General features: G+C 41.9%; 1 protein-coding gene and 1 pseudogene across 4 annotated transcripts in view; one reads left to right on the top strand and one right to left on the bottom strand.

Moving 5' to 3' along the window:
* Positions 1–16477, bottom strand: part of SHQ1 (SHQ1, H/ACA ribonucleoprotein assembly factor) — an 85678-nt gene extending 69201 nt beyond the window's left edge. Inside the window, exons 1-7 of one of the 4 annotated variants that reach the window (XM_090022459.1) lie at positions 16414–16477; positions 14657–14830; positions 14005–14069; positions 12535–12657; positions 9983–10152; positions 6148–6260; positions 3175–3305 (exon numbers count right to left, since the gene is read on the bottom strand). In XM_090022459.1, coding sequence (XP_089878585.1) covers positions 3175–3305; positions 6148–6260; positions 9983–10152; positions 12535–12657; positions 14005–14069; positions 14657–14799 — 745 coding nt within the window. In that variant the 5' untranslated portion in view covers positions 14800–14830; positions 16414–16477. Of the gene's footprint in view, positions 1–3174; positions 3306–6147; positions 6261–9982; positions 10153–12534; positions 12658–14004; positions 14070–14656; positions 14834–16079; positions 16361–16413 lie in introns of those variants that run through there. The other 3 variants (XM_090022457.1, XM_090022458.1, XM_090022460.1) reach the window with 3 other exon arrangements.
* An 8921-nt stretch (positions 16478–25398) lies between these two features.
* On the top strand, positions 25399–26051 carry LOC149855925 (histone H2A.J-like; annotated as a pseudogene).
* Positions 26052–27604: the final 1553 nt, after the last annotated feature.

The raw sequence follows: 27604 nt of genomic DNA, 5'->3' as shown, positions 1-27604 counted from the left end.
AGGGCAGCTGGAGACTAGCAGCAGTGAGCAGGGGAGTGGGGAGGGGACAGAAGCAGAGGTGCTGCTGTGCATGGAGGGGAAGGCAGGGCAAATCCTCACTTGCTTGCTTCAGAGACTTAAAAAAAAAGTCCCTGGCTGCTCTCCTGTGGAGTAGTTGATGGAAAGAGGGCTGCCTCTGCACCACTACATACCCCCCAGATCTGACCCTGGCTGTTGCCAATTGACAGCATTTCCTCTGCTTTTCCATTGCTGCTTCAAGTCCAGGGTCTGGTCTTTTCTGGAGGTAGTACTCATTGAAAACAATCCTTTACACTGTTTGGAAGTCCTCAGCTGAAGTGGCATGCACAAACTGCTCAGTTAGGAGTCATTTCTATCACACATCCCTAAACACACAAGTCCTTGAGGGAATGGGTTTGCACACCACACTTAGCAGGGATGCAACTTTTCTCCAAACAGAACAGGTGTTGCTTAAATATGCCCACCAGGGGAAGTCTATAACAGACTGGGAAGTGTTTAAACCCAGAAGATTAGAGTCTGCCATGGCTGTAAGCATGCAACAGCTAGCCCCAACATATACACAAGTGTTGTTGGGGTAGAGTGGAGTTTTTCTTTATTCAGTTAGGATGATAAATACATTTTCTTCATCAAACAGTTTGAAAGAAATATATGTTTAAAACTCAGGAGGAGAAATTGAGGTATTTGTTGTCAGAGGCTAAAATTCCTTATGCCCTTGCATAAGAACCCAAGGAGGTAAATGGTGCATGCTACAGATATTGCTATTTAAAAAAAAAAAGTCCAATCTCATGTATACCCTATCATGAAATCCTCACTGAAATACCCTATGAGGCACCATGGCTTTATACTGAAATGGGTATCATCTAACTAGATTTGTAAAAGTTATTGAAATGTATATAGTTTGCACCTATAGATCTCCTATACTTGTACTTTGGCTTCTTGGAGTTGAGCATTGGCCAAAGGTTCTTAGGCTTGTTAATGTGGCATACTCTAAAGGCCATGAGTCAGTGACAGTCCTTTAACTGGTTTAGGCATATAGTGCACTTTTGCCCATTATAGTAAGATTTTTTTTTAGTCTTACCAGAAATGAAACAACCTGTCAGGCAGTAAGAGAGATATTTCACTTATCATAACATACTCATACAGTTCCTACATGTTCCCCTTCCATGCTACCTCTGCTCTGAAAATAACCTGCAGCACTAGTTCTTTTCCGGTATAGATCACTCAAGGGGCAGTTTGCATTTACCTTGTAAAAACTGAGAAGTAAAGCAACTCTGTAACTTAACAGTCACCTCAGAATCTAAATCTTCACTGTAACTCAAATTGGCATGACTGATTTTATTGCTTTTATACTTTTTCCAAGCATAGGGAACTCATCAGATATCTCATTGTGTAATTGTTGATCCATAGCATGGACATACTTTGTGTACCTTTGAGGCTTCCTGCCCTGTTTTGCATTTACGACAGACCGTCAGATGGAACCTGCACTCCCTCTCATGGCGATTTCTTTTACCACAGCTAAATTAGGGTTCAACAATCTTGACTGGCATTAGACCCTTACTCAGCTCCATCAACTCTAGCTGACATGCCCGAGAACAACAATTTTTTCCAAACACGAGACTTGATAGAAAAGTTTTTGATTGGTTTTATTACGTAACTCAAACAAGACCGTCTCAAGACATTTAAAATTTACTACTGATTGACAAAACTCCATGAGCTTCTTCAGTTCAGCCACATGCAGGTCACCAGACTAAGAGCTCTTGATTACACTTACAAAATCAAAATTTCTTCATGATAATGAGGGAGGAGAGGGGAGCTTGGGAGAGAGGGGAAGGTGAAAAGGGCAATCCTTTTGTATAGTTCAATTCTCTGCATAATTTTCCTAATAAAGGCACTCAAATTTGTAATACCTGAGTAGCTTGCATGTAATAGTATCCATGAAGTCCGTAAGTTTTCTTTAAAACTATAACCTGCAATAAAACTACTTATTTTATATTCCACTGCTTTTCATATTTATTATTTTCTATAATACAGCCAAATGTTGCCACGATTAGCTAAGTGAACTATGAACACTAATTATCATCTAGTGTGGAAAATGCTACGCTCCTAAATTATCTAGGAAATGAGCAAGCTGTGCGATAGGACAGTCACAGAACGTGCATAAGTCACCTAGAGTACATTCTGTAACCACTGTATGCAGAAGTAGTAACCTCACCTTGCAAGCAGTATTACAAGAAATTCATCTACTGAAGCTCAAAAACACCTTGTAGTTTCAAAGCAGGAAATGGAAATGATTTTCTTTTGAAGGGAATAAGCCCCTAGGATAAATAACATTATCTGTGGAATAGCAAGTGCAATGTATAGTTAAAATACTATATAAAAATAGTACAAATTCCTAAAAATTACAGACATCTCAAACAGAAAACCTAGCTAATATTAGAAAAGACTTATTCAAATGATTCTGAACAATGAATCTTACAGTAATGCATCTGCATCATATTTATAAGTGGATATAAAAATCCATTACTGTTGTATTTTCAGGAGAAGAAACCTGTCTTGTATAAGGAAAAAAAAAATCACTTGAAAAATTTGAAAAGATAAACAAGAGATATCCATGAGCTACTAGTGTGTCTCCAACCTTCTAGCTACTATAATGGCCAAGCAAAAACATTTTAAATTTGCATTTACATTTTGTGACTTGGTGACTCACTGGAGGGTTGTCACATCTTTAAAAAACATAGTATAGTCTTTAAAGGGAACAATCTCACAGGCCTCTGATGTGTCCAATATAACCTTTAAAGAGAAATGATGACCCAGAGAGCTAACACTGCAGTTGTTGTGAAGAAGCACCAAGCATGAATACAGTATTTCATAAAACAGAAGTTACGTATAAATGCTGCAGAAGAAATAACCAGTTTATCCCCTCTTATAAACTGTTCCAAACAGACACACGTTCCTAGTAAACCACTCCCATTATATACATATTCTTTCAATGAACAAAGACAAGAAATCAGTCCTCTCTACAAAAGGCATTAATATTACTGGACATGATTGGAAAGTGTTAGGTAAGAACAGGATTTTTCAACTTGACGACAGCCATGTGACAAGCACTGCGGAACAGTCGCAATAAAAACATGATTGCACACTGGGCATTCTTACCAAAAGTTGTTCGATTCTCCTGTTCCTTATGACTCCCTTCTTGGGAAGCCATCTTTTTCTTATAGGCATCAACCCACCACGGCTTATACTTCAAAACAAGCTGAATAGCTTCATCTTCAAAAAAGTCAGCGCTGGAAAAGAAGAGTCGTATGCCATTTATGACAATTTAGAGAGAGAGAAAGAGAGAGAGAGCACCTGACTTAAACATATCAGAAATACAACTACTTTAAAATCAAACCTGACCCAAATCTCTGCCCTAAAACTGGAATTTTTTTAACCAAATATCAGATGAAAATCCAAACAACAACCCTATTTTACCATACAGAATCCCCAAAGCCTGGAAACTGTTGGACACTGAAGCCCTCCTTTAGGTCAACAAATCTGGGCTGCTGCATGAGATGTCGCAGCAAATGTCATACCAGCTTTAAACTCCCTTTTATATCAATATTCTTCAGCATAAGCACCTTTGCTACAGTAGTAGCAGTTTTACAGAGAGACGGATTTGCAAGTAGCCGACAAAGCCATTTAGGCTGTCTCTCTGGATCACTGTGCAGTGCCATGTAGAGATACCTAGACTAGCTCCACATGCATGAGCACTGAAATGGGACTAATACTGGCACATTAACACAATACTAGACCTGGGCTAAGTAGGTTTGCTGAAACACAGAGTATAGGAGCCTAGGTACAGGACTGAACTAGCATGGCTACGATCCTTCCAGTCTCAAAGCTTGCTTGGTATCTTTCTACAACCTTGGCTAGAGCCAGTAAGCATAACCTAGGACTTTATAGATCAACCTAAACTCCTTAAATTCCACCAAGAAACAATAGCCAGTCATGACTAACCAGGAAGGAAAAAAGTAGAATTGCTAACATTGCTCCCATTCATAGAACCATAGAAAGTGAAGGTTTGAAAGGACCTCAGGAGGTCATCTAGTCCAACCCTCTGCTCAAAGCAGAACCAGCTTCAATTATCTCATCCCAGTCAAGGCTTTGTCAAACTGGATCTTAAAAACTTTCAAGGATGGAGGTTCCACAACCTCTCTGGGTAACCTGTTCTAGTATTTTACTACCCTCCTAGTGAGAAAATTTGTCCTAATATTGAACTTCAACTTCCCTTGCTGCAATTGAAATCATTGCTTCTTGTTCTGTCAGTTAGATGCAGAGGGAGGGGAGATGGATGGTCAGCTATACAATCTATGAGGACAACTATGACACCACCCCCTCCCCCTCCAAAAAAGGGTTTAAACTGGAGTGCTTCCTCCTGGAAAAGTAGAAAACTCTTTAGCTAAGACAAATAACTTCAGAGATTTCCAAGTGGGCTGAGGTACAGGGAAGGGCAAAAGTCCTACACACTATTGTTTGGATATATGCTCTAAAAGAGAAAGAAAAAACCCCACATATTGCATACACAAGATTTCAAAACAAAGAATGCTTCCTGTAATTCCTGTTTCAAACGTTATAGAAACCAAAAATCGAGAATGATTTCCTCCTACAACAGACCATTGCTCTGCCACAAACAAATGAGATAACCAAGGTCTATACGTGAAAAAGCAAGGGAGTGTTATTGTAAGGGAGTGCTTTAACAGTTCTTTTTGACACCTATGCTGTCTGCCTATCAATTAATTTTTTCCCCCTTCTTTGATATGAAAGGGAGACTCCATGAAAGATCATTTTTTTCTGCCTTAAGTGGGAGGAAACAGTCTGATAATAGAACATATAGAATTTTGCTTGAAAGTCCAGTCTTTGCAAATTTTCTGCTTATTCCTGAGCAAGCAACTCAAGAAGGAAAACAGGATAGGAGGAAACAGTTTACGACTAGAAATAAAAATGGCCTGAAGATAAGTTACGTGATTTCATTGGGCACTGGCTATTTTGACTGAGGTGTACCAATGCTCCTGTTGCGAATTAAACCTGGAGGTTCTGGCTAAAGGGTATTTTCCCTCTCTTCAGGGCCAGGCCAATCACCATACTTGGATTCTGGAAGAAATTTAACCCCACAGTCAGATTGGTACACATCTCTGTAGAGCAGGGTTTTCCCTCTCCCTTGGACTGCCCAAGTTTTTAACAACCCACATAGCAAAGACATTAGCCATCATTGTCCCTCCAGTTCACCTGTTGGCAGGTTAGGGTGTTATATCCTGCGGTTGTGCCAAGACTGACTGTGTAGTTTGACTAACAGGTTTAACAATGGATTTGTACAGGATGGTTTGAAAAGGGATGATCCTGCCTCTGGTAAAGGGCTGAACTAGATGACCTCTAGAGCAGAGGTACCCAAACCTTTTCTTATTGTGTATCCCCTTCCAGATTTACCAGCTGCCCAGGTACCAGCATACGTTTTATATTTTAACCACTTACATGCCAATTCTTATTATAATGAAAATGAAGTCTGCCATTATACAACTTCTCCTGCATACCTCCCAGAGATGTCTTGTATACTCCCAGGGGTACATGCACCAGAGTTTGGGAGCCCCTGTTTCAGAGGTACCTTCCACTTCTTATCTATGATTTTGCGATTCTACAGAAATGTAAGGAAAAACAACTGGAAATCACCTAAAAACAAATACCTACTCATGGACCAGATGGGTCGATTGCCATCATTACTCAAGAGAAAACAAAGCTACAATGTCTACAACCCCAAAATGCTGGCAGGGATTGACTACCCTGCTGCTGGAGAGGTCAACTATGAAACAACATTCTGCACAGTTCGCAGCAGCTCTGCTTGAGTACAGGCTGGCCTTTGAGTTTAATTGAGCAGTAAGGCAAGCCTGAAGCAGATAAGCAATGCCTTGTGTCACATTCACACTTACGATTATTCTCTGAGGTCTAGAGATATGAGACAAAGAGTCAAGCATATTAAAGTATACTTATTATAGTCAAAAGAGACCTTAAAATCCATCATCTGTTAAATGTCAAAACGAAAATATTTCAACTGATGTACATTCACTTGGTCAGGAGGAATAAATTAGTACTTACAGGTAATGATCAGGATCAAACTTGGCAGCCTCAGCTGCCAGCCGCTTCTGCCTGCGTTCTTTGACAAGAGTTGAGTCTGGATCCCTCAGGTCAATAACATCACTAAGTTCATCCTGGAAAGGCAATAGGAACATAAAGAATAAGAAAACCAAGTCACAAAGATGCCACAGTAGGTTACTTCATTAAAAATGAACATGTAGGAAGAATGGCAAACAGGCATTCACAAAAGGACTGCAGTTAATGACAGATAATGTTACCAAGTCTCCCTTCCCAAAAAAGCTATGCATTACGTGACATAATACAGTGCCTTCAGCTTCCACTGAATATTTAGCGATACATGCACAATTAACATAATGCTAATATTTTCTATGCTATTACCATACAATGAGAAAATAGTCTTTGTCTAGTCTCCAATGGCGCTCCCTAAGAATTTTGTAACTGTTGCTTTTTGATTTGTAATATCTGATGCTAACTTTATGTTGCGGTATTAGTGAAATGAATAAATTAATTTAACTATTCTAATTAGATTTGCTTCAACCAACTCTGATCATCTTTCAAGTACAGATCACACTGCTTAATAATTAATGGCCAAATATCTTAGGACTTTTAAACATTATAAATATTTGGGTTATAAAAACAAAAAGCATATTTTTTTTATTGATGCATCAAACTTCTAATGCTTAATGAAACAAGTCACTGTAACAAGGGTATAGCTAAAACACATGCATTATACTTTCTGAAGCTGAGGGATCAATCCTGCAAACAGTTAAGTATTTCTGCTTCCACTGACTTTCACACATTGCAGCTCAGCATTTATGCACAAATTGACATGGTTACCACTTTGAAGTGGCCAATCATTAGTTAATTTGGAATTACAGAGTAATAACATCCATCATGAAATAATGGGGCACTAATCTGGGTTTGATATGCACTTCTACAAGAATTCCATGGTAACAGACCAATTAATAAACGTACTATTAAAACATGAAAGCCTTCCCTATGACAGTACTCCTCTTTTAGCCAACACAAGAAAATATAATCCATGCAGTAACCAAATTACATTGCCCCATCTTTACAACTAGAAGTATTTGAAACAACAAGTATTCCTACCTCTTGATATGTAAATAAACAGAATACTACTCTATAAATTGCCTACTATTATCCTGATAAGAGTAGTACATTCTAATTATAGCTTTACGTAACTCTTATTCTCTATAGGTTGCACATATTCAGCTTATTCCAAGTAGTCTAAAAATAAATAAATCATTTGATATCAGCACACAAGCAATGCAAGTTAAGCCTACAATTTAAGGTTCCAATGCAAGTTATTCCACAGAGGCAAATTTCAGTGCCAGAACAGAGTTCCACTGACTTCCATGGAGTCTATCCATGCTGGACAACCTGGAGGCGCAGAACTTAAATTAGCAACAGTTTCTAGCAGGCACTAACAGAAAGTGAAATTGTGTTTTAGTTATTTTTAATCATAGGCAAGATTAGTTAAACACTGTCCTTTCAGTACACGTCAATCTGAGACAACAAAATAGTTTTAATCTATAATCAATAATCAGGCTATTGTGAAGATCTAACATACATGGATATAATGAGGCAGTAAATAACTGGTAATACAGCTATAGTAACCTGGATTATCTGGATCTTTTTCCATAGTCTCTATCAGGCATGTCAAACTCATCTGGCTCCACAGACCCCCTTCCCTTGCATGCCGGATTCACCATATACATTATCTGTTCCCATTGCTCTGGGATGTGCGCCACACATGATACCCACTCCACCTGGTCTAGGACCCACACTGCATGCAGTACAGGTCCTGGCCTGGCTCGAACAGGCATGCAGCATGGCCTCCCAGACTGGCTGAGATGGGCACCATGTGCAGTGCAGTCCAGCTGGGGTGAGAGCTGGGTGTAGCATGGTCCCCAGACTAGCTGGGAGAGGGCATCGTGAGCAATGCCTGGTGCTTGCTCAGGCCAGACTGTGCCATATGCAGTGTTTGTTCTGGGATCCACGGCGCCCATGGCACTCCCCCGCGGGTCCGGAACTGTGCTGCACGCGGCACCCACTCCAGCCAGCCTGAAACCAATGATGTTTGTAGTGCCTGTGGGTGCCGTGGGCAACACAGGTGCCAGACCAACTGGAGCAGGCACTGTCTGTGGTGTGCATCCCTGGCTAGCTAAGGGAGCATCACAGATCCCAGAGTGGCTGGATAGGGTGCTGCATACAGTGCGCCACACAGGAAACCCAGGGCAGTACTAGGGCTGGGGGGGTAATTGCTGGATGCAGCCTACAGGCCATCTCTTTGACACCCCTAGTCTCTACATATACCATAACAAACTAGGTTTCTCAAAATCCACTTCTGAGTTTTTATACGAATTCCGTATATTGATTTTTAAATGACAAATCAAGATGCCTGCATTTGGTACTAACTCTGAGAATAACAAAAATCACACCTGCCAGCAAAAAGCCTACTTGTCTATCTTACCGTCATTGATTTTAGAGGTATAGTTATGTATTTGAGTTACTTAAATAGCTTTACAGTTCTCACTTCATTTTCAGGTAGAAAAAAGTACAGTGTTTGGTTAGGCTCCTTATCCACCTGCAAAAATGAAGGTTTGCAACCAATCTAGAGAGACACAGAGCTATAGCAAACAGCTCTGCAGGACCACTGATGAATCCCCGCTAATCAGAGAAATAGTATCCTTTAAAGTAAAAGCCACAGCAAACAGCTGAGTAGCTCATCCTTAATTCGGCAACCTGCTGAGAATCAAATGGGTTGCAAACCTCTGGGATGTGAAAGATCTGAGTTCTAATGCACTATTATTTCTCTTTCAGAGAATAGTGTGGCTTGCCCACAGAAACACAGGAAGTTTGTGGAGCAGGAAACTGAACCTAGGTCTCCTTGGTATCCAACCAGAAATCTAAATCAACTGATTTGCCTCTTCAAAATGGAAAACTATAGCCAAGAAACTACATTGCTTGAAAAGTTCAAACAGAAAACTTTAAAAGATTCAAATTCTGCTAAGCACAAAAGTTAAAGAAGAGTGTAATGAGAGATTACTTTAACATTATAATACATACTTGAATTCATACTAGATTGTAATTCTTGTTACAGAGATCAAGAGGGAAAGCAAGAAATTAGCTTAGTGGCACACTACATTCTACAAACATTTTCTAGAAAAGCACCTTATGGTAATATTTTATTACCCACAAGCTTTGCTGGGTAAAACTTGTACTGTGCTGCTGAAGTTCCCTAAATATGATAAAGTGGGACTGGAAAGTTTTGTAAGCAGAACCTGCTATACTAGTTTTTATAGTATTCCTGACACTCTTGTATTTGCTGGTAAAATTAGATTTTATTCACTTTTGGTAGTTGAGATTTTTTTCTGGTTTTTCATCTGAGGATGTGAATACTTAAACAAATGTCAATCTCAGCAAGTTAGAAGGAATCAAATTTTCTTAATAAGAAAATCAAACCCAAACTAAAACAAGTAAACTGCACACTCCAAAAAGTCACTATCTTCCAACTACTTACACATATAAAGAGAAAATTATTCATGATGTGACCATGAAAAAGGAATTTAGTGAAACAAGCATAACAAAGAATCAAAAGAATAATATTTTTATATTTAATTTTACACTTGACAAAATCTTTGTATTTTCATATTGTTCATTCAAAGCATTGCTTGCCCTCATTTTTTGACAAATCTTTAAAATGTAATATTTGCACTGAACTTAAAGGTCAGAAAGCTAGATTATACCTAACACTACCTTAGAAACCTCATAATCATTAAGCCCGTTCAAAGAAAAAAAAAAAATCACACACCTGCAGTCGTTGAAACACTCCTGACTTTAAGTTTCCAAAACCATAGGAGCACTGTAAATTCAAAGTACTTTCTACAATCTCCTGGTACGGCGTCTGTTCAATTTCCCAGTGAAATTCTTCTTCTTCTTCTTCTTCCTCCTCTTCCTCATCAGCAAGCTCAGCAGAGTTACCTAGAAATATTTTATATCATAAAAGGAAGAGGATTATAAAGTTACAATGTGACTGCATTAACAGCTAACGGAAAGATGAATCTATTAAGCATTTTCCTTTTATCATATTCAAGCAATGTGAAAATATTTCAGAACCACCAATAATTCGCAGAAAATAAAAAGGAAGAGGAAAGATTAGCAAAAGACATTTAGGATTTCAGGAATAGCAAAATTTTGCTTTAGCTTAGCTGCTGTTACTGTTTTCTTCTCTAAAATGGCATGTATCTGGCTTGACATAAAGAAAAAAACAACAACAAATGGTTACTTAAGGGAGAGGTACTTTGTACCCAAAGGTTTATCCAAGATCTTTCCCAACTATACAGCTCACCAATACAAGATACTACCCAAAAAGCTTTGCCACTGATGAGAATAAAAGCTATTTGTAAAACAAAGGTATAAAACTATCTAAGGGAAAAAATTAGTAGTGGTATAGATGAATGCAATCTAATACCAACCATGGTAGTTAGAGGTTTGAGGGTCAGAGGGTTAAGGAAGGGTACTGTGATTTTGAAAGCTTGCCTATGTCTATCCCAAATCATGCACTCAGTCCCATAAAAGATATCACCCACAAGAATTCTTGCCTCTTCTAAATATCAGGCACGAAAATATCGAGTCAGATCTAGTTGGCTCAAATATCTGCAAGCAAAACACATTCATTTCCTTCTAAGCTACTGAAAGCCTGTGAAGATCAGGACTTGGCTTTAAAAAAAGTGCTAACATCTCCAATTTGAGGATGCAAGATAGTAACTGAAGAGAAGACTGTGGGTTACTGATGGAAGGACTTCTCTTTTTCAGTCATCACCATCTTTCAGACAGTTCTTTGCTTGAAGAAAGATTATAAAAAAAACCAGCTCTAATTGAGACAGGGACCGACCAGTGTCTTCTGTGTTTGCACAGCATCTATTATAGTGAGGTCTGATCCCATTGGGGTCCTCGGATACTGCTATAATAGAAATAATAAGAAAGGTGAGGTAAACTTCAGCCACATCAATGGTTCTAAGATCTCCCTAATACAAGCCAATTTGGTTTTAGCCCCGAGTAAACAACAGGTTCAATACACTGAAGATGTCTGATTTTTTAACAGCTAACATACCTGTACACTAATGGCTCTGCAATGTTTGAGCTCCCAGAGAAGGTACCTATTTTGTTCTTCAGCATCAACTATAACTTTTCTTTGCAGGGCTCAGCAGGATTCTACTGCAATCACTCATCCTGTTGAATACATGTGGAATCCTCAAGGATTACTCAAGGCAGCACCTCTATACAAATGACTCCTAGCTCTAAATGCATTCTATTTTACCATGTTGGGCTTCAAAAAGAAAATATACCAGTGCCAAGCAAAGCATGACATGGTTAAGGGCTAACTAAAAAAGTATCCACAGATGACCAGTAAAAGCCCTAAAGGCAAAAGAGACAACTGGAAAAAATGATGGTTTGCATTAGTTTCCAAGCCCATTATTTGTTACTCAGGTTTAAAATTTGTTGAGTTTTGCAGGAGCATTGCCACCTCTGGATATCCAAGTGGTTGTTCTCTAGAGAAATGTTATCTTCTGCACTTGGCATCTGAACTTTAAGTTTTCCAAACCTTTGTCATTTTGATGACAGATATTGCATTATTGCATTGTGATACACACTGGACTGAACACAGCTTTACAATCTTCAGATAATTCTGTTTGTAAATAATGTAGCTCACTGATTATTAAGCTATGTTTCACATAGATGGGTGCTCTATGCCCGATTAAGATCCCTGTCTACACTCTCCTCCCTATGAAAAGAGAAACTAATGAAAAGCAGATATTTCTTTTTTATATACAGAGTGAAACCTTGGTCCCAATAGTGTCATTCTGCATTCAATTTTGCTCAACAAAATTCCACAAAGTGGTGTAAAAACACACAAAGTAATATCGCAACTAATTTGGTAAGACAACAGATATTATCACATATACAAGAATCCATGGTTAAATGTGTGAATGCATTAAGAAAGGTTATCTACAGGGACTGAACCAGGGAACTTCTGGATTTACTAAGCTGCTACTTTTTGAGCTAGAAGACTGGGTAGATCAGTTTGAAGGCAAAGGTAGATTAAACCTCTTTGCACCATATAACCACTAGAGGGGAACGAAGATCCACCCAGGGTTAGCGTGTGTTTAACAAACATCTCAAAAGAAAACAAATGTAACCTGTATAACATTCTTTCCAAAAACCCTATAAGCTTATTAGGCATTTCAGGTGTAAGAAGCTGTTTTGTATACAAATTTGTACTTACAAACACATATATAAATATCAAACACATTAAGGTAACCCATTTAAATATGTGGTATCTACCAATGTCTGTACACATACCTATCTCTTCCACTAAAGGTTTTGCTGATCTTGCCTTCTTTGGGGCTAAGAGAGCTGTTAGCATGTCCAACCCCTCAAAATACTGTCCAGGAATCGCCTTTGGTAACTGAATTGTAAATATTCCTTGAAAGAAAAGTCAGAATTTAGTTCAGAAAATTAACGTGTGAAAAAGGATACAGTGTGTAAAATGTTCAAGCATTTCTCATTTAAAAAAATAAATATATTGATATATATATCTACATAAATACATATATATATCTACGTAAGTGCATGCAACTAATATTTTATTGTGTATTAATCTTTATGCATCTTTCTAGAGTTAACTTGCTGTGCAAAATCCACAAAAAAAAAAATCAAAGATTTAAACTGTTGTTTCTTAAAAAGAACGTAAACACTGCATCGCTAATTATCACTTGTAGTAGCATCTCAACACAGCTCATATAACATGAATAGACAGGTATCTACTTCTCACTTGGTGTCTTTTCTCCTCACAAGTAATTAAATCTAAGACTGAAGGAAAATCCACTTAATGTTCTGCTGCACGTTTTATGTCAGTGTAGAAATAACAAGTTTTTGGTGGCAGCAGACTACATCTTAATTTATTAAGGTCCTGGTTTCAAAACCTATTTTGGGGGGCTTTACCTTAAGTGATATTATTTTCATACAGAACAGTTAACAAGTTAAGTCTTGAGGCTGCAGTTAAGATCCATATCAGCCAGACACCAGTGCAAAGTCATGCTGCTATCAGAGGGAAAATACACAACACCCTACAAACAATCCAATTACATGTCCTTCACTTCTGTGAATTTTAAACTACTCATATATATATAATTCTCTGACACTTGAAAATAGCTTCTCATACCACATGAAATATTATATTAATTGGATAGCCAACAAAACTTTTGTGTTACTTTATAGTTTTAATTTTAATTAGAAGCGCAATCAAATTTAAGGTTTGTGTCCACAATGCATCTCTTTAAAGGAAAGTAGCAGGGGCAGTGTGCCATTTCTTTCAGACTAATCAGAAATCTGTCTTGGCAGCTGTCTCTTTTGAGCTACTACATCTTATCAATTTTTAGGTGCCTTGTAGACTGAATGAACTTATGATCTTAGTTCACTGACCTGCATAGTTCCCATCATGTTTGAAGATGCTGTATTATGCTAATACACCTTTATTAGTAAGATTATGATCTTCATTTTGAAAGAATTTGGTTTTCAGCTTATTAACTTCTGCTACTGAGGACTGTCACTTTTCATGGTAGGTCCATCAAGATCTGGACACCAGGAGGAGTAGCTCCTAACATAAGACAGGGGCAGGACATGGAAACCACCTTTACCTTCCTTTTAACTAGTCTAATGCACTTGCTGTTGCTGCAAACAGATTACACATTCTGTGGAACTGCAATGTAGCAGAATTTGTAGGGACTTGGTGCTGTATTTTAAGAAAAGACCAATGCTATTAACTAGTACCTTTGTCCGTATTATAAGATGCCTTTTCTCTTCCATCTTCAATAATTCTTCCAGGAAGAGTCAGTCTACAGACAAAAATAATACATTTTATTGAATTCATTCTCTAACCTAACACTTTATAAGCCCATAACACTATAAGGCCCATTCCAAAAGCACTACAAAGTTTTTAATGCACGACTCCCAATGGCTTGAATGGTCATCATGCCATTACTTCTGTTAAATGTGTACAAGATATGACGACTGATGTGATACTGAAGTTTCCATAACACACAGGAAATAAAAAAGTTCATGATTGCAAACCAAAGGTTCTCAGTTTTTTTGGAGCGTGGGCAACCTCTGAGTACTGACACTGGTATAGAATGTACATGAGAGATTTGCAAAGGCTCAAAGAAACTTTCCCCTCTTGCAAATGATAATATTCATCATGGAAGAATAATGTTAGCAAAACATTTCATATACTTCAGGTCATTTCAATGTGATTTAACAGCATCATCTGACCAGCCAGCTCATTATCAATAATTTTAGTCTGCAGATCACAGTTCAGGAGCTCAAGCTTTAGAATGTTCTGCAAGACCCAGGAAAAAGATTCATCCCCTTTTCCGTATTTTTCATTTGATGAAACTTATGATTTTAAAATCCCTCAGTAACTTACCTGAGAAAGTAAGGTTTGGCATAAAATTTAAAATCCTCCCCATCAAAATACACATCAAACTCAGAAATTCTGGCATAAGGTACTTTGATTGTTACTGTAAGAAAATCTGGATCTTGGCTAAGTTCAAATGCTGGAGTTATCATGATGAATCTAGCCTGGAAAGGCTATAGAATCCTACTGAAAAAGAGAGAGAAATATTATTTTTGCAGTTTTCTGTTTAATTATGGTAAATCCTCTCCTTCAAACCACTATGAAACAAGAGTATTTAACTTGGAGCAGAATCTCTTTCATACACCCATGAATAGAACATCTACGGCAACAAAAGAACAGTTTACATCTTCATCCTAAAGAATTGTAAATACTACCTGTTTGGTTCCTAAGCATCTCTCTTATAACAAAGCAACTAAATGAACGTAAACATTTAAACTACTAAATGCATTCACTATGTAATGCATTCAGCTGATACTGTTACATTTGAGTTAACTACTTTTAATAATCATGTCAATAAAGAAACAAAAAGGAGTTCCATCCATCGTGAAAAGAGAAATTATACTTGACTTCTTTTCACTTCCACAATGCAAAAGAAATCATGAGACCTAATCATGCTATCACTAAATCTTGATGCACCTGGGGGGTGGGGGGGGTGGAAGGAGAAGCAGACTCTACTTCATTGGAAGGTGGCAACAAACTGTCCCTAAATACCTGATTATCCATCATAAGCAGAGTCAGATACTTGATCAATACTCAATATTTGCAAACCAAGTCCCATAGGAAGACACATATTGATCACAGCGAACGGAAAATTCATCCATTCCTGCTGAACTGTCCCCACACACATTGTGGCAGATGCAGGAATAATATAAGGAAGAAATCACTGGAAACCATATAGTACATGGAATATATGGGGGAGTGATAGATGCCCTGTCCCATCTCCATTATTTTTAATACCTGGCCTGTTACAGCCGGGGGGGGGGGGGGCGATCCTGCAGGCTTGGGCCACCTGATGTGTCCTGGCTCCAATGTATTCACACTTCCCAGTAATGAAATTCTAATAAAGATTAAAATCTGAAAGCCAGAAGAGGTCTGGGTAAATGCCACCTCCCTCAGAAACAGTTTAGAGAGCCATTTATTTAATGTACAGCTCTTCCTTGCAGCAAATAGCAACAAATTTGAGGAAGCAAAAAAACCCCAAAACACAATGGATCAATCTTTTAGCTTCCTACAACTCCGGTAATCCTCTTGATTCCAGTTGCATGTGTTAGATTTGTAATCTCCATGAACTAGTTTAAAGACTACATTTTGGGAAAGAATTTGTCTCTTGATGGAAAATGAATTTAAAAAGTTTTTCACCCGTCACAAATTGGCTACCCTGTAACTTTGCCGTGCAGTAATTAGTAATGGCAGTATAACTGTGACAAACCACCTCTCCGCCCACGTGGAGCAGGATCCAAGTTTTAGCACGGGTCCGCACAGGGGGATGTATTTTGGTGCGCGCCACTGCCACGATCACGGGCGACTGGGGGAGGGGGAAGCTCTGTAACCCAGCCCCTCCGTCTCCCCCTTCCCCATCCTCTCCCCGTGTTGACTTTGCCCCAGGAAACGAGCGGCTACTTCCTCAGCAGCCTCATGCTGCGCGGGTGGGCGCTGCCCCCACGCGTGCGAGAGCCGCCCCCACGCGGGGGTCCGCGTCCGTGCCCGCCCCGCCTCCCCCAACGGCTCTAACGGCCGCAACTGCCCCAGCAGCACCGCCCCCTCACCCGCCGTAGTGACCCGGAAGCGCGCGGAGGGGAGGGGCCATGGTGCGCACGCGCGAAGACTCAGGTGAGCCCCGCCCCCTCCCCGTCGGCACCGCCCCGCTTTAGCTTGCGATGCTCTTGGTTGTCGGCGCCGCCCGCGCGCTTCGTGGAGGACGTGGGGCTATTGTTGATCCTCGGGAGCCCGGCCACTGCCCCGGATGCGCGGCTGCGGGTCACGAAGGGCCGGGGCGGCCTCCCACGTGCACGCGGGTGGCCCTGGCAGGCGGCTCCCGCCCTGCAGTATAGCGGTGCGGACATAGCGAGCATGTTATACGGTACTTCCACCTTTACACAGCATACTTTCAAACCAATTTATACAATCATTTCATATTTACACAGTATCATTTTAACCAATTTATACGGTTTCATATTTAAAATTATATTGTGTAGATATGAAATTACTATGTAAAACCAGTGCATACGGTTTCGTATTTGAACAATAATTTCATATCGACCCAAGAGCATTTTATTTATGTAGTTTCATATTTGAACAGTAAATTTCATGTGTACCCAATATAAGTTTAACCAGTTTGTATGATTTTGTACAATAATTTCATATTTTCACAGTTTTAATCAACTTGTACAATTTCATAGTTGTACAATAACTTCTTATGTCACATTTACACTATCATTTTTAACCAATTAATACTATTTCATACTTGTACAATAATTTCCTATTCATAGGCGACACGTAGGGGAGGCGCAGGGGGGCATGTGCCCTCCCCTCCAAGACTGGCCACCACTAAAGCCGCAGCTGGCTTCTGGGAGCGGTTGCCGCTCCCACCACCACCATGGATGCGGCCTCCGGCAGCTGTGGGCACTCTCTGCTCGCCACCTGCCGCTTGCCACCCTCCCCACCGATACCACCGTGGCTGCCTGCGGGCAGTCCCCGCTCGGCCCACCCTCGCCACCAACGTCACCGCAGCCACCTGCGGGTGTTCACCGCCATGCCCCCACTGTTATGAGCTGTCACCATGCCCCCCCCAGTCTCCAGAGGCACACATCATTCATGTTCATATTTATACAATATTATTTTTAACCAATTTTCACCACAATAATTTCAACCCTTGTACAATCAAAGTGCTCAAACTGTACGATCATTCTGGAGGCAACCAATTGACGCAGCGTGTGTAAAAGCCAAGTCGCTCTCAGGGAGTCTGAACCGACTTTTGGGTTTGCCGTCAGCACTGTCTTGGGATGGCTGGCCTCGAAATGAAGAAATGCATCACCTTTGATGATGACCCAGCTCTCGTTCACTGGCGAGTTACAGTGAGCCATACACAGTAAGTAAAAAGATGTATTTGCTTGCTCATTTGCAGATTATTTTTTCAGTGTACAATACTTTTTCAGCAAACATGATCATTTTAAGTTCCCAATACAATAATTTCATGTTTACGACATGGCAATGCTGCAGCAGAGCTAGTGGCAGAGAAGGGAGAGGAATCGCAATAGAGAGAGCACAGAACATGACGGGGGAACGAACACTCATTGTAACGGTGGCAGGAAGGACAAGACAGCTCCCAAGACCTGACGGGTGTCAGGAGAGGGAAGATCTGCAAGCACAGCCCTTTACAAGGAAAGGATGGACCGCCTCTGCCAGAGATAGCCACACAAGGATGCTTCCCTCACCTGCACAATCCCCCTTGAAGTCAACCTGAGCAAGAGGTTTTTAAGACCCAGCTAGACAAAGCCTTGGCTGGGATGAGATAGCTGGGGACAGTCCTGCTTTGAGCAGGGGCTTGGACAAGATGACCTCCTGAGGTCCTTTCCAGCCTTCATAGTCTATAAATTTATGACCACGGTGGCATGGACAGGCCCAGCTCAGAAATGCACCATCCAAAGAGGCCCCTCAAAGAAAGCATCCAACGCGGGAAAGCAACGGCTGACTGCACAATGGGTTCTTTCACATGCTTGATGAACAGCAGGGAGTTGAAAGTCCATTCAGAGGTGTTGCATTTGTAAAGCCGCTCTAGAGACTTGAGGAAGAACTTCTTTTCTTTGAAAGCTGGTCTAACTTTATCCTAGTTACTGAGTTGGTCCAAGAAAAGAGATCACCCAAAGACATCCCTGCCTCTCGCATCCTTCCTAGACCATCACAGCTACAACATCACTCTTACACTACCGTATCTAGAAGGCCGTTGTTAAGGTTCTTGCTTCAAAAGTATCATCCATGTTTTTTCACGATGGTGTATTATGAACATGAAGTGTATTATATTTTTACTGAAGGGGGGAAAAACCCAGAAGATTGTGGAAGATCAACTACTAGAGGCTTTAAAAAGAAAAAAAAAAGCCCATTCCTATAGTCCGCAGAACGATGAACCTTTTTCTGAAAAATACTATAAACTTGAGGCCTGCTGGAAACCTAGAGCATGAAAGCAAAAGCCACCCCATTAGGAGAAGCGATCTTTACAAAGGGAAAGGGGATGGACCAATAATTCAATTTATATATAGTTTTTGTTCACATAGTGGCACTGAACAGGAGAGGCAACAAGACACCATTAACTAAAATTAATGCTTTTGAAAAGGATGTCTTAAACCTCTATACCTTGATCTTCCCCTGGAATAAAAGGAAAATGTTCCGCTATCTATCCTGGAAGACTATTAATTAGCTAAAAATTGCAATAGGCTGTAAAGCTGAAAAATATTAAGTAGTGTAGTGAGCCACAGTGGGCTCTACAAAGGTAGTAATGGTTTAAGATTTTTATTAGATCGTATTGTAGGTAATAGTAAGTGATCTGGCATAATCCTACTGATGATACACATATAGAAACACACTTAGCATGTGCATAAAAATGAAAAGTAAAAGATAATAATAGCAGCAGGCAACAAAAAATAGCTTAGCTTGGTTTAGCTTATCTTAGCTTAACAGAAGTAAAATATTTGGTGCAAACTCCTCAAGGTATATATGGAGATTTTCTTCATTCTTGATTGAAGTAAGATGTTGCTGTCACAAGTAGGCATTAGGGCTATGGTGCTGAAATGTGATATCCAGACCTCAAACATACAATTTAGCCATGAAAAATTTTCACCATATCATTTGCAAATGGTGTAACCTAGATAAAAATAATCAGATCCCTGAAATAGTTACACACATTTACAGAATCATCTTCAGCCTTCTGACTTGATGAATCTTTGTATAATTCAGTAACATGAATACTGATCCAGTGATTTTTCTGAGGTCAGAATAGAAGGTGCCACTGCACACAGTCAAGAAAAAACAAAGTTGTTTATACTCTGTACATTATCCAAAAAAAAAAAAAGAAACAAAAAACCCAGTGAGAAACAAAATAATGTTACTTCTTCTGTATTAGTGCCCTTAGGGATCTCCATTAATCTAATGAACTTTGATCTGAGCTTGTTTTTTAGGTCGTTGCTTTAATTTTTCGGGATTGATAGTCTACAGTGGTTTGACTTATGACCATCAATTGATAATTTTTGTAGTTGTATTTCTTTTCCTGGCCTTTTGCACCCTTTAGTCGAATCCCCCATTGTATTTATTCAGATAAGAAAGGGATCCCTGCATCATGCTGGCCTTCTATGTTACTTTTTCAGATGTTTTGGAGAAAGCTAACACCATGTACTAAATAAGTTTCCAGCACCAGACACAGAAAGGTGGTGTTACAGGTTTGGGATCATGTTCCCAAGATGTCGTTTACCTTGGTAAGAATAAAATGAGTAAGTGCAATATATTTTCTCATATTTCAAGGTAGATAGACTATCAGACCTGTTCAGCTATGAGTGGTTGAGAGATCATATTATACTCTAGCTGTTGGCTACTAAAGAATTTAGGCTGTAATGCTACTACATGCATGAAGAAGGGCCTCACCTACGACTCATATTCCAGTTCTGTCAAATATAGATTTCCTGGTGGCAGTTAAGTGGAAAAATGTAAGAGTGCATCAGAGATTGATAAGTCACAGTAAGACAAGCTCTGGCCATTCTTAGGCTCCATAGGGTGTGTGGCAGCACAGTATAAGTTAGAGCAAACCCCTAAGGCTGCCCAAAGTAAAAAACTTCCAAAACTAGGATTTATCCACCTTTTTGTCACTGGAGTACAACTTATTTGCGAGTATAATTTATTTTTAAGTAATTATCTTTGTCAGATATTAAAATTAAGGCTATAGTATGAGAAGTTCCACATACTTGAGCGGGCGACCAGTACAGATTTAGATCAAAGCCATCTGTTTTGAGTCAGTGTCTCCATCTGTAAATCATAGCTCTGTGTCACATCATTGCCAGTTCATCATACTCAGCCCAAAAGAAGCTGCATGCGCTGGAAAGAAGTGGGATAAACATTGCTGATTTAGAGCTGTCTGATGTAACTAGCTGAACTCCCTAGCTGCTGCTTTGCCAACCTGATTTTGCTTAAGTATATTAGCCGATAGCACTAACAAGTTAATATTCCCATAGCAGCTTGATTTAAGGTAAATAACTGCCAGCAGATATCTGAATGGCACATCACAATGTATTGTAAAACTTAAGGGAAAAAAATCCCTACAAAAATCCCCTACTATGTTTTGCAAATCTCATATTTCTTCCTTTGATTTTATGTAAGCTCTGCCCACAGCTATCTGACATGCAAGTTAGATGTTAGGAATAGATAGTATGAAGATACGAGTAAGGGAAATACCTGAAAGTTTGCAATTGATACCTCTCCTTAAAAGAATCATAAATTTATTTTCTATGACAACGTATGTAACTTTGGAGAGGAGCACATATGTTTGTATGGCTGTGGTTCTTCTGTATTCATATTTACTATTCCTATTTTCTGCTGCTATGAAGTTATTTATATGTCTGTATCTGCTCCAAACCTCAGTTAAATTAAAATGCTCAATTTAGACAGATATGTTTGTTGTGGTGTAATTAAATAAGTGCAGTGTCATCCCATTCAGTTCAACAAACTCAGTTCAGTAATATTAGACTTAGGATTCTTAAATCAAGGACATGGTGCTAGACTGTCAGTCTCAAATAAGAGTATTTAAATCATACGGGACACAATGTCTCAAAGCTCTCACCAACTTAGATATTAAGATAAAAAGAAGCATGGCATATACACCTGACCAATGTAACATGAACAGTGTTACACCAGTGAATTTTGTTTATTCCTTAAAATGCTTGAATTCTCTTAAATACTGTATCCATGTTCCTATTAACCAGAATATTCAAGCTTCTGATCAGGACACCTCCCATACCAGTACTGTGTAATTGTAATGCTTTATTAATTGTATTTATTAAATTTGCAAGCATCAGTGAAGCTCAGCTCTGCGTTGTGCCTAGGTCATAATCCACAGATACAAAATAATAATTTGAGACCTAAATTATCTGGCAGAAAGGTTTTATTAATCTCTTTTTAAATACATTTAAATCATTACTTTTTTTCCTCGTTGTGTCTGTACACTCAATGCAAGTGTGGAGAGGGATATTACTAGAAGCATTGAGAAAATAAAGAGCATTAAAAATACATCAAGATCTGTATTAGAGAAATCTGGGTTTAAACATGCACTGCATACATAATGTTACATATTTGTTACAAATATAAGAAAGGTACATCACAGCTGGAGCAATACAGAGAGGAAGGAGGTGGCCATGATGGATAGCAACAGATTATCTGGATAGCAAGAAGCTGGTTTAGATTCCTGCGTGTTGGGGGCTGTCACAGAGCGGGGTTCTAGGAGCGGCCATGATCTCCCCTAGCACCTCCTACTGTGCCAAGTTTATTTCAAGCACCCTCAAGATCTCACCCACCACGTCTTGATCTTAAATATTAAAGAGAGGCTGCCCTTCATCCTCTTGGACACAGTTTCCTCCTGCTGGCACTTGTCTTGTTCTTACAATGGGGTTTCCATGCACCCCAACCTTATGGGCAATGCGTGGCTCCAACCACCCCTGTACCATGCCCCAAGCCTCGCTGATATCCCAGACGTTATTCGGTCTGTCTGGCTCCCTGCTGCCCTCTTTGCTCTAGGGCCTCCCGCTGCCTTGGGGCTCAGGCAGCCGTAGCCATGCCTGGCCCCCAGATCCACTCTTTGGGGTCTCAAACCACCTTGCAGGGCTCAGGCAGCCTTGGCCCTACCTGGCCTCTAACTTTCCATTCCCCTTCCCTGGCGCCGGGGTCCGTGCACCCCAAACGCTGCACCCTCCCTGGTGCCGGGGTCCATGCACCCCAAACGCTGCACCCTCCCTGGCGCCGGGGTCCCCACACTACCATGGGTCCCCAATGAGGCCTCCTCCAACCCCTAATAGCCTCACCCAAACCACTGGTTGTAAACAGCAAACAGAAACTCAAGCCTCTTGGCTACAACATAAATTCGAGGCGCTCGGCTACAACATTAGTCCCACCACATCAGGGTGCTCTATCCTTCCTCCAGTCTCACAACTATACCTGCGATCTAGCCTCTCCTCTTTGTCCAGTCTGGCAGAGCTCCTTCCTCTACAGCTACTAGCGGGGAGCTCCTGCCTGGCCTCAGCCTGGGAATTATATAGGGGCCAGGCCCTGCCCCTTCCTGTCAGCTGATTTCTACTGGTTGCCTTGGCAACCTGCAGCTGGGCTGCTTACTTACTGCTTCCAAAGTAGCAGGCGTCTCAGTGCCCTGCTACACACCTCCCCTCTTGATAGGAGCCGAGCACCAAAGTGCTCTGCGACAGGGGTTAGAGACGTGACAGCAAGTAGAAAGCTCGAGTGAAGTACATCGGGTCCTCACAGTCTTTGCTCATAGGAGCAGACCCTAAAGCATCCCTTGGCTTGATGGCCAGTTGGCTTTAGCTTCAGAAGAGGGCAAAGAAGATTCATTTATTCTTTTTTCTAAGGTCTAATCCTGTGTTCTTCACTCTCGTAAGTCCGACTGTGACTTTAGCGTGATTATACAAGTTAGTTTCTGTTGCTTACTTGGATGGCCTCACAAGTAACTCATCTCGTTTTCATGAGGGGCTTAGGAACATCTGCCATATAATTATATACCAACATACTTCAACACGGCACAATCCACACAAGCTATACATTGGAAACTGGGAGGAGTTCCGTTTGTTTAAAGTATTAAATGTGTTTCACAGAGTTCATAGACTTCATCGACATTAGGGGCTGGAAGGGACCTTGTGAGATCATCAAGTCCAGCCCCCTACCAGAGGCAGGAACTTTGCAGGGATCAAATGATCCCAGCACGATAAGCATCCAAATGCCTTTTGAATGAGTCCAGATAGGTGCTTACACACCTCTGGGGGGAGTCTGTTCCAGACCTTGGACACTCGGACTGTAAAGAAATTTTTCCTTATATTGAGTCTGAATCAGCCTTCTATAAGTTTGTGGCCATTAGACCTAGTTATCCCTTGGGGAGCCCTGGTGAACAACTCATCTCCCAGATCCTGATGCACCGCCCCCCCCTCCCCTTATAGACTTATAGGCAGCCACCAAGTCCCCCCTGAGCCTTCTCTTTGCCAGGCTGAAGAGTCCCATCTACCTCAGCCTCATCTCATAAAGCTTGCTCTCTTGGCCTTTGATCATATGGGTGGCTCTCCTCTGGACTCTCTCGAACTTATCCACATCAATCCTGAAGAGGGGCCCAAAAAAGACATAGTACTCCAGCTCCGGCCTCACTAAGGCTGAGTAAAGTGGGAGGATGACTTCCCTGGTTTTGCTCAAGATGCATTGGTGGATGCATGCCAGAGTTTGGTTTGCTCTGCCCGCCACAGCATCACATTGGTGGCTCGTGTTCATCTTGTGGTCAATCAAGACCCCCAAGTCCCTTTTGGTTATGGTGCTAGCGAGCATAGCACCGCTGAGCCTGTGAGTATGATGCTGTTTTTTTCTCCCAAGGTGGAATACCCTGCATTTCTCTAGGTTGAATGCCATCAGGTTTTGGTCTGCCCACTTTGCAAGCATGTCCAGGTCAGCCTGTATCCCCAGCCTGTCCTCTAGTGTGACTGCTTTCCCCCAAAGTTTAGTGTCATCTGTGAACTTTGCCAGTCCGCATCTCACACCCGAATCCAGGTCATTCATGAAGATATTGAAGAGTACCGACCCAAGCACTGAGCCCTGGGGGACTCCACTGGTAACCCTGTGCCACGTTGATTTCTTCCCATCAACTAGCACCCTTTGGGTCCAACCCTGGAGCCAGTTCCCCAGCCATCAGACCATGAGATGGTCAAGGCCACAGTTCCCCAGTTTGGTCGTGAGGATGTCATGGGAGACCAAGTCTTCTTGAGGTCCAGATAAATTACATCAACCTTGTCTCCCTTGTCCAGGCAATGCATCACCTGGTCATAGAAGGAGATGTGGTTGGTCAGGCAAGACCTTCCAGTAATACCAATGTTGGCTGGCATTCAGTAGGTTGCCTTCCGTTAGCTTGTTGCAGATGGATCCCATGATAATTTTCTCCAAGATCTTTCCAGGGATGGATGTCAGACTGATAGGTCTGTAATTCCCTGGATCTTCTTTCTTCCCTTTCCTGAAGATTGGGACCACATTACTGACATTTTAACAGCAGGACCTTTACGTAGCAACTGGCCCAACAGTCTCTAACTGTGAGTTATGTCTCAGATTATGGGCAAGCATTGCACTGACCAGCTCAGTCCCTATAGAGTCAGAATTGCACTCATGTGTCCTGGGACCTGCACCGCTAATAGCTTTCAGAGATTCTCTTTCAGGGGCCTGTGTTTTGGAGCAGATGATGGAGTCCCATTCCTGCGGCTGCCTTGAAGTCCTACATGGCCACAATATGCAGCTTTGAGACAACTGTGAATATTAGGTGGAGGGAGTAGGGGAGAGAGTGGGGCATCAGAGAGTTTTCCCCAGGCCTGAGCCCAGCTTGGCCAGTTATTTTCAGTGGCTTTTAGGCGAACCTCACTTATTTTGCGTGTGACATGAAAGCAGGGATTCTCCATTAGGGCACCGTGACCCCTTGGGGTACCTTGAGGTCCTCCCAAGGGCATTGCAGGGCATCGCAGAGCACTGGCACCATTTGGTGTGCTAACAGGATTCCCATGAGATGCCACCATGTGAAAACTGCTCTGCTTTTCTCTGCTTTCCCTGAGTTCTTTCCCACAGAAAAAAACCCTGCTGTATTATTTTCCTGTGGTCACAAAGCAAGCACAAACAAAGAGCTGGTGTGTTCCTGTGGGGGGCTTGAGTCTGCCAACATAAAAGCTGCCATTTACTGGTTCAGATCATAGGTCCATCTTGCCCAGTCCCCTTTCTTCAGGGGGATGGCATCACTTAAATGCAAAATCATGTCCAACTGTGGCAAACAGGGAGATAAGGTCCATGCTAAGTCAAGGTCTTCCCAGGCTCGGCTGCAGTTTCCTGCAGGCTGCGTGCACTGTCTGCTTCTCAAAGGCAGAGTGTGTGGGAGCTGGGGCACCAGTCTGTTTGGCTGCAGTGATTGAATACCTAACGGCTGAAATCCTGGAGCCGGCTGGGAATGCTGCCTCTGAAAAGAAAGCACACGATTCCCCTGTCCCCTCCAGCTGGCCAAACACAAGAATGGGGAGCTGAACAAGCTGCCGAGAGGAGAGGAGTCACCTTCGCCCAGGACGGGGTCCTGCCCAACATGCAGGCAGTGCTGCTGTCTAGGAAAACCAAGAGACACAAAGCCACGGGCAAGTGAGATCTGTGCAGATTTGGACCTAGACTTGGGAATATTCATAACAACCCTCCCCACCCCCAGTTCTGTGTCACACAGAGGCAGAGAGTGGGGGTTCATGGGGAGACTGAACTGGGTCTGACCTGGGTGACTTTTCCACTGCTTCTTTCTACTTGACAGCCTGTGGCACTTCAGGATGAGGAAGCTCTGATTCAGAGGCCATGCTGCTCACTGCCCTGCTCAATGGCTACTGATACCCCTTTCCTCCAAGAAAGCGTGCTGGGCAGGGAGAACTGATGGAGTGGGAAGGGTGGGGAAGTGAAAGAAAGAGAACACGAGAACTGCATTTTGCTGGGGGGGCAAGCAGCCCCTTGCAGGCTGGAGCTCTGCCCGCTTGCAAAGGCAAACCCAGAGTTTCCCACGTTTTTCTGCTTTAAAGGAGAATCCATTTTTAAAGGTTGTTGATCCATTTTTAAAGTTTGTCTGTGACCCTTTCACATATCCTTGTGACCCACTTTTGGGTTGCGACCCACGGGTTAAGAAACATTGATCTAGTCCAACCCCCTGCTCAAAGCAGGACCATGCCCAGCTACCTCACCCCAGCCAAGACTTTTATCTACCCTGGTCTTAACACTCTCTAAGAAGGGAGAGTCCCCAGCCTCTCTGGGCAGCCTGTTGCAGTGCTTCCCCACCCTCCCAGAGAGGAGATTTTCCCCTCACCTCCAACCTCAACCTCCTTTGCTGCAACTGGAGCCTGTGGCTCCCAGCTCTGTTCTCTGCCAGCCCCGAGATTGGATACAGAGGCCAGAGCAAGACCAAACAGAAGCAAATTTAGCAAAATGTAGAAAAGCAAGACAAATACCCCTTTGCAAATGGATCTCTTTGGTGTGCACGAAGACTATCCAATTATTCCTTTAGAACCTAGACACCTCCGCTGTACACACCCCGCAACGAACTGGAAATCCTTTATGTGCACCTGCCGTGGAGGTATCTAGTTTCTAAATATCTAGCTGCCAGTAGGTGTGTCTAGATGAGGACGTACACGTGGCTATTGTGCAGCAGCGTACCTAGACTTCTGGCAGCCCCAGGTGAACTTTTAGTATTGGGCCCCCCTTCGCCAGAGATAATAGTTATTGGACAATGGTAAAAAAAAAAAATTACCATTTTTGGGCCCCCCAGACAGCCACCCAGTTTGCCCATGCCCATGGGTGCCTCCTGAGTTTGGGGAGACAGCAGCATCGATGGTGGGGATGGGGCTGGCGAGCACTGTAGAAGCTGCTGCTGGCGTTGGTGGCAAAGACGGTTGGGGGGGGCATGTGCCCCCCACCCCGTGTCCCACCTACCAGTCGCCCATGCCCATACCCGTGTTGGGGTCTGCCTATGCACATCCCTATGGTCTCTGTTCATCGGTGGACAAGGTTCTTGGCATAAACGTGATATCAGGAATCCCGCGTGCCCCGGAGGTGGTTGCCACCACAGGCGGCAGCGGGAGCTGGTTGTGGCGAGCTCCTGCAGGCGGCTGTGGCACAGTCGGTGGCGGGGTGACCACTTGCAGCGTTGGCAGTGGCCAGTGGCCA

Source organism: Crocodylus siamensis, chromosome 11 (assembly GCF_052110815.1).
Source record: "Crocodylus siamensis isolate JL-2025a chromosome 11, ASM5211081v1, whole genome shotgun sequence".
NCBI classification, from domain to species: Eukaryota; Metazoa; Chordata; order Crocodylia; family Crocodylidae; genus Crocodylus; species Crocodylus siamensis.
The sequence above is the reverse complement of the archived record's forward strand: the minus strand, read 5'-3'. Positions and strand labels throughout refer to the sequence as shown.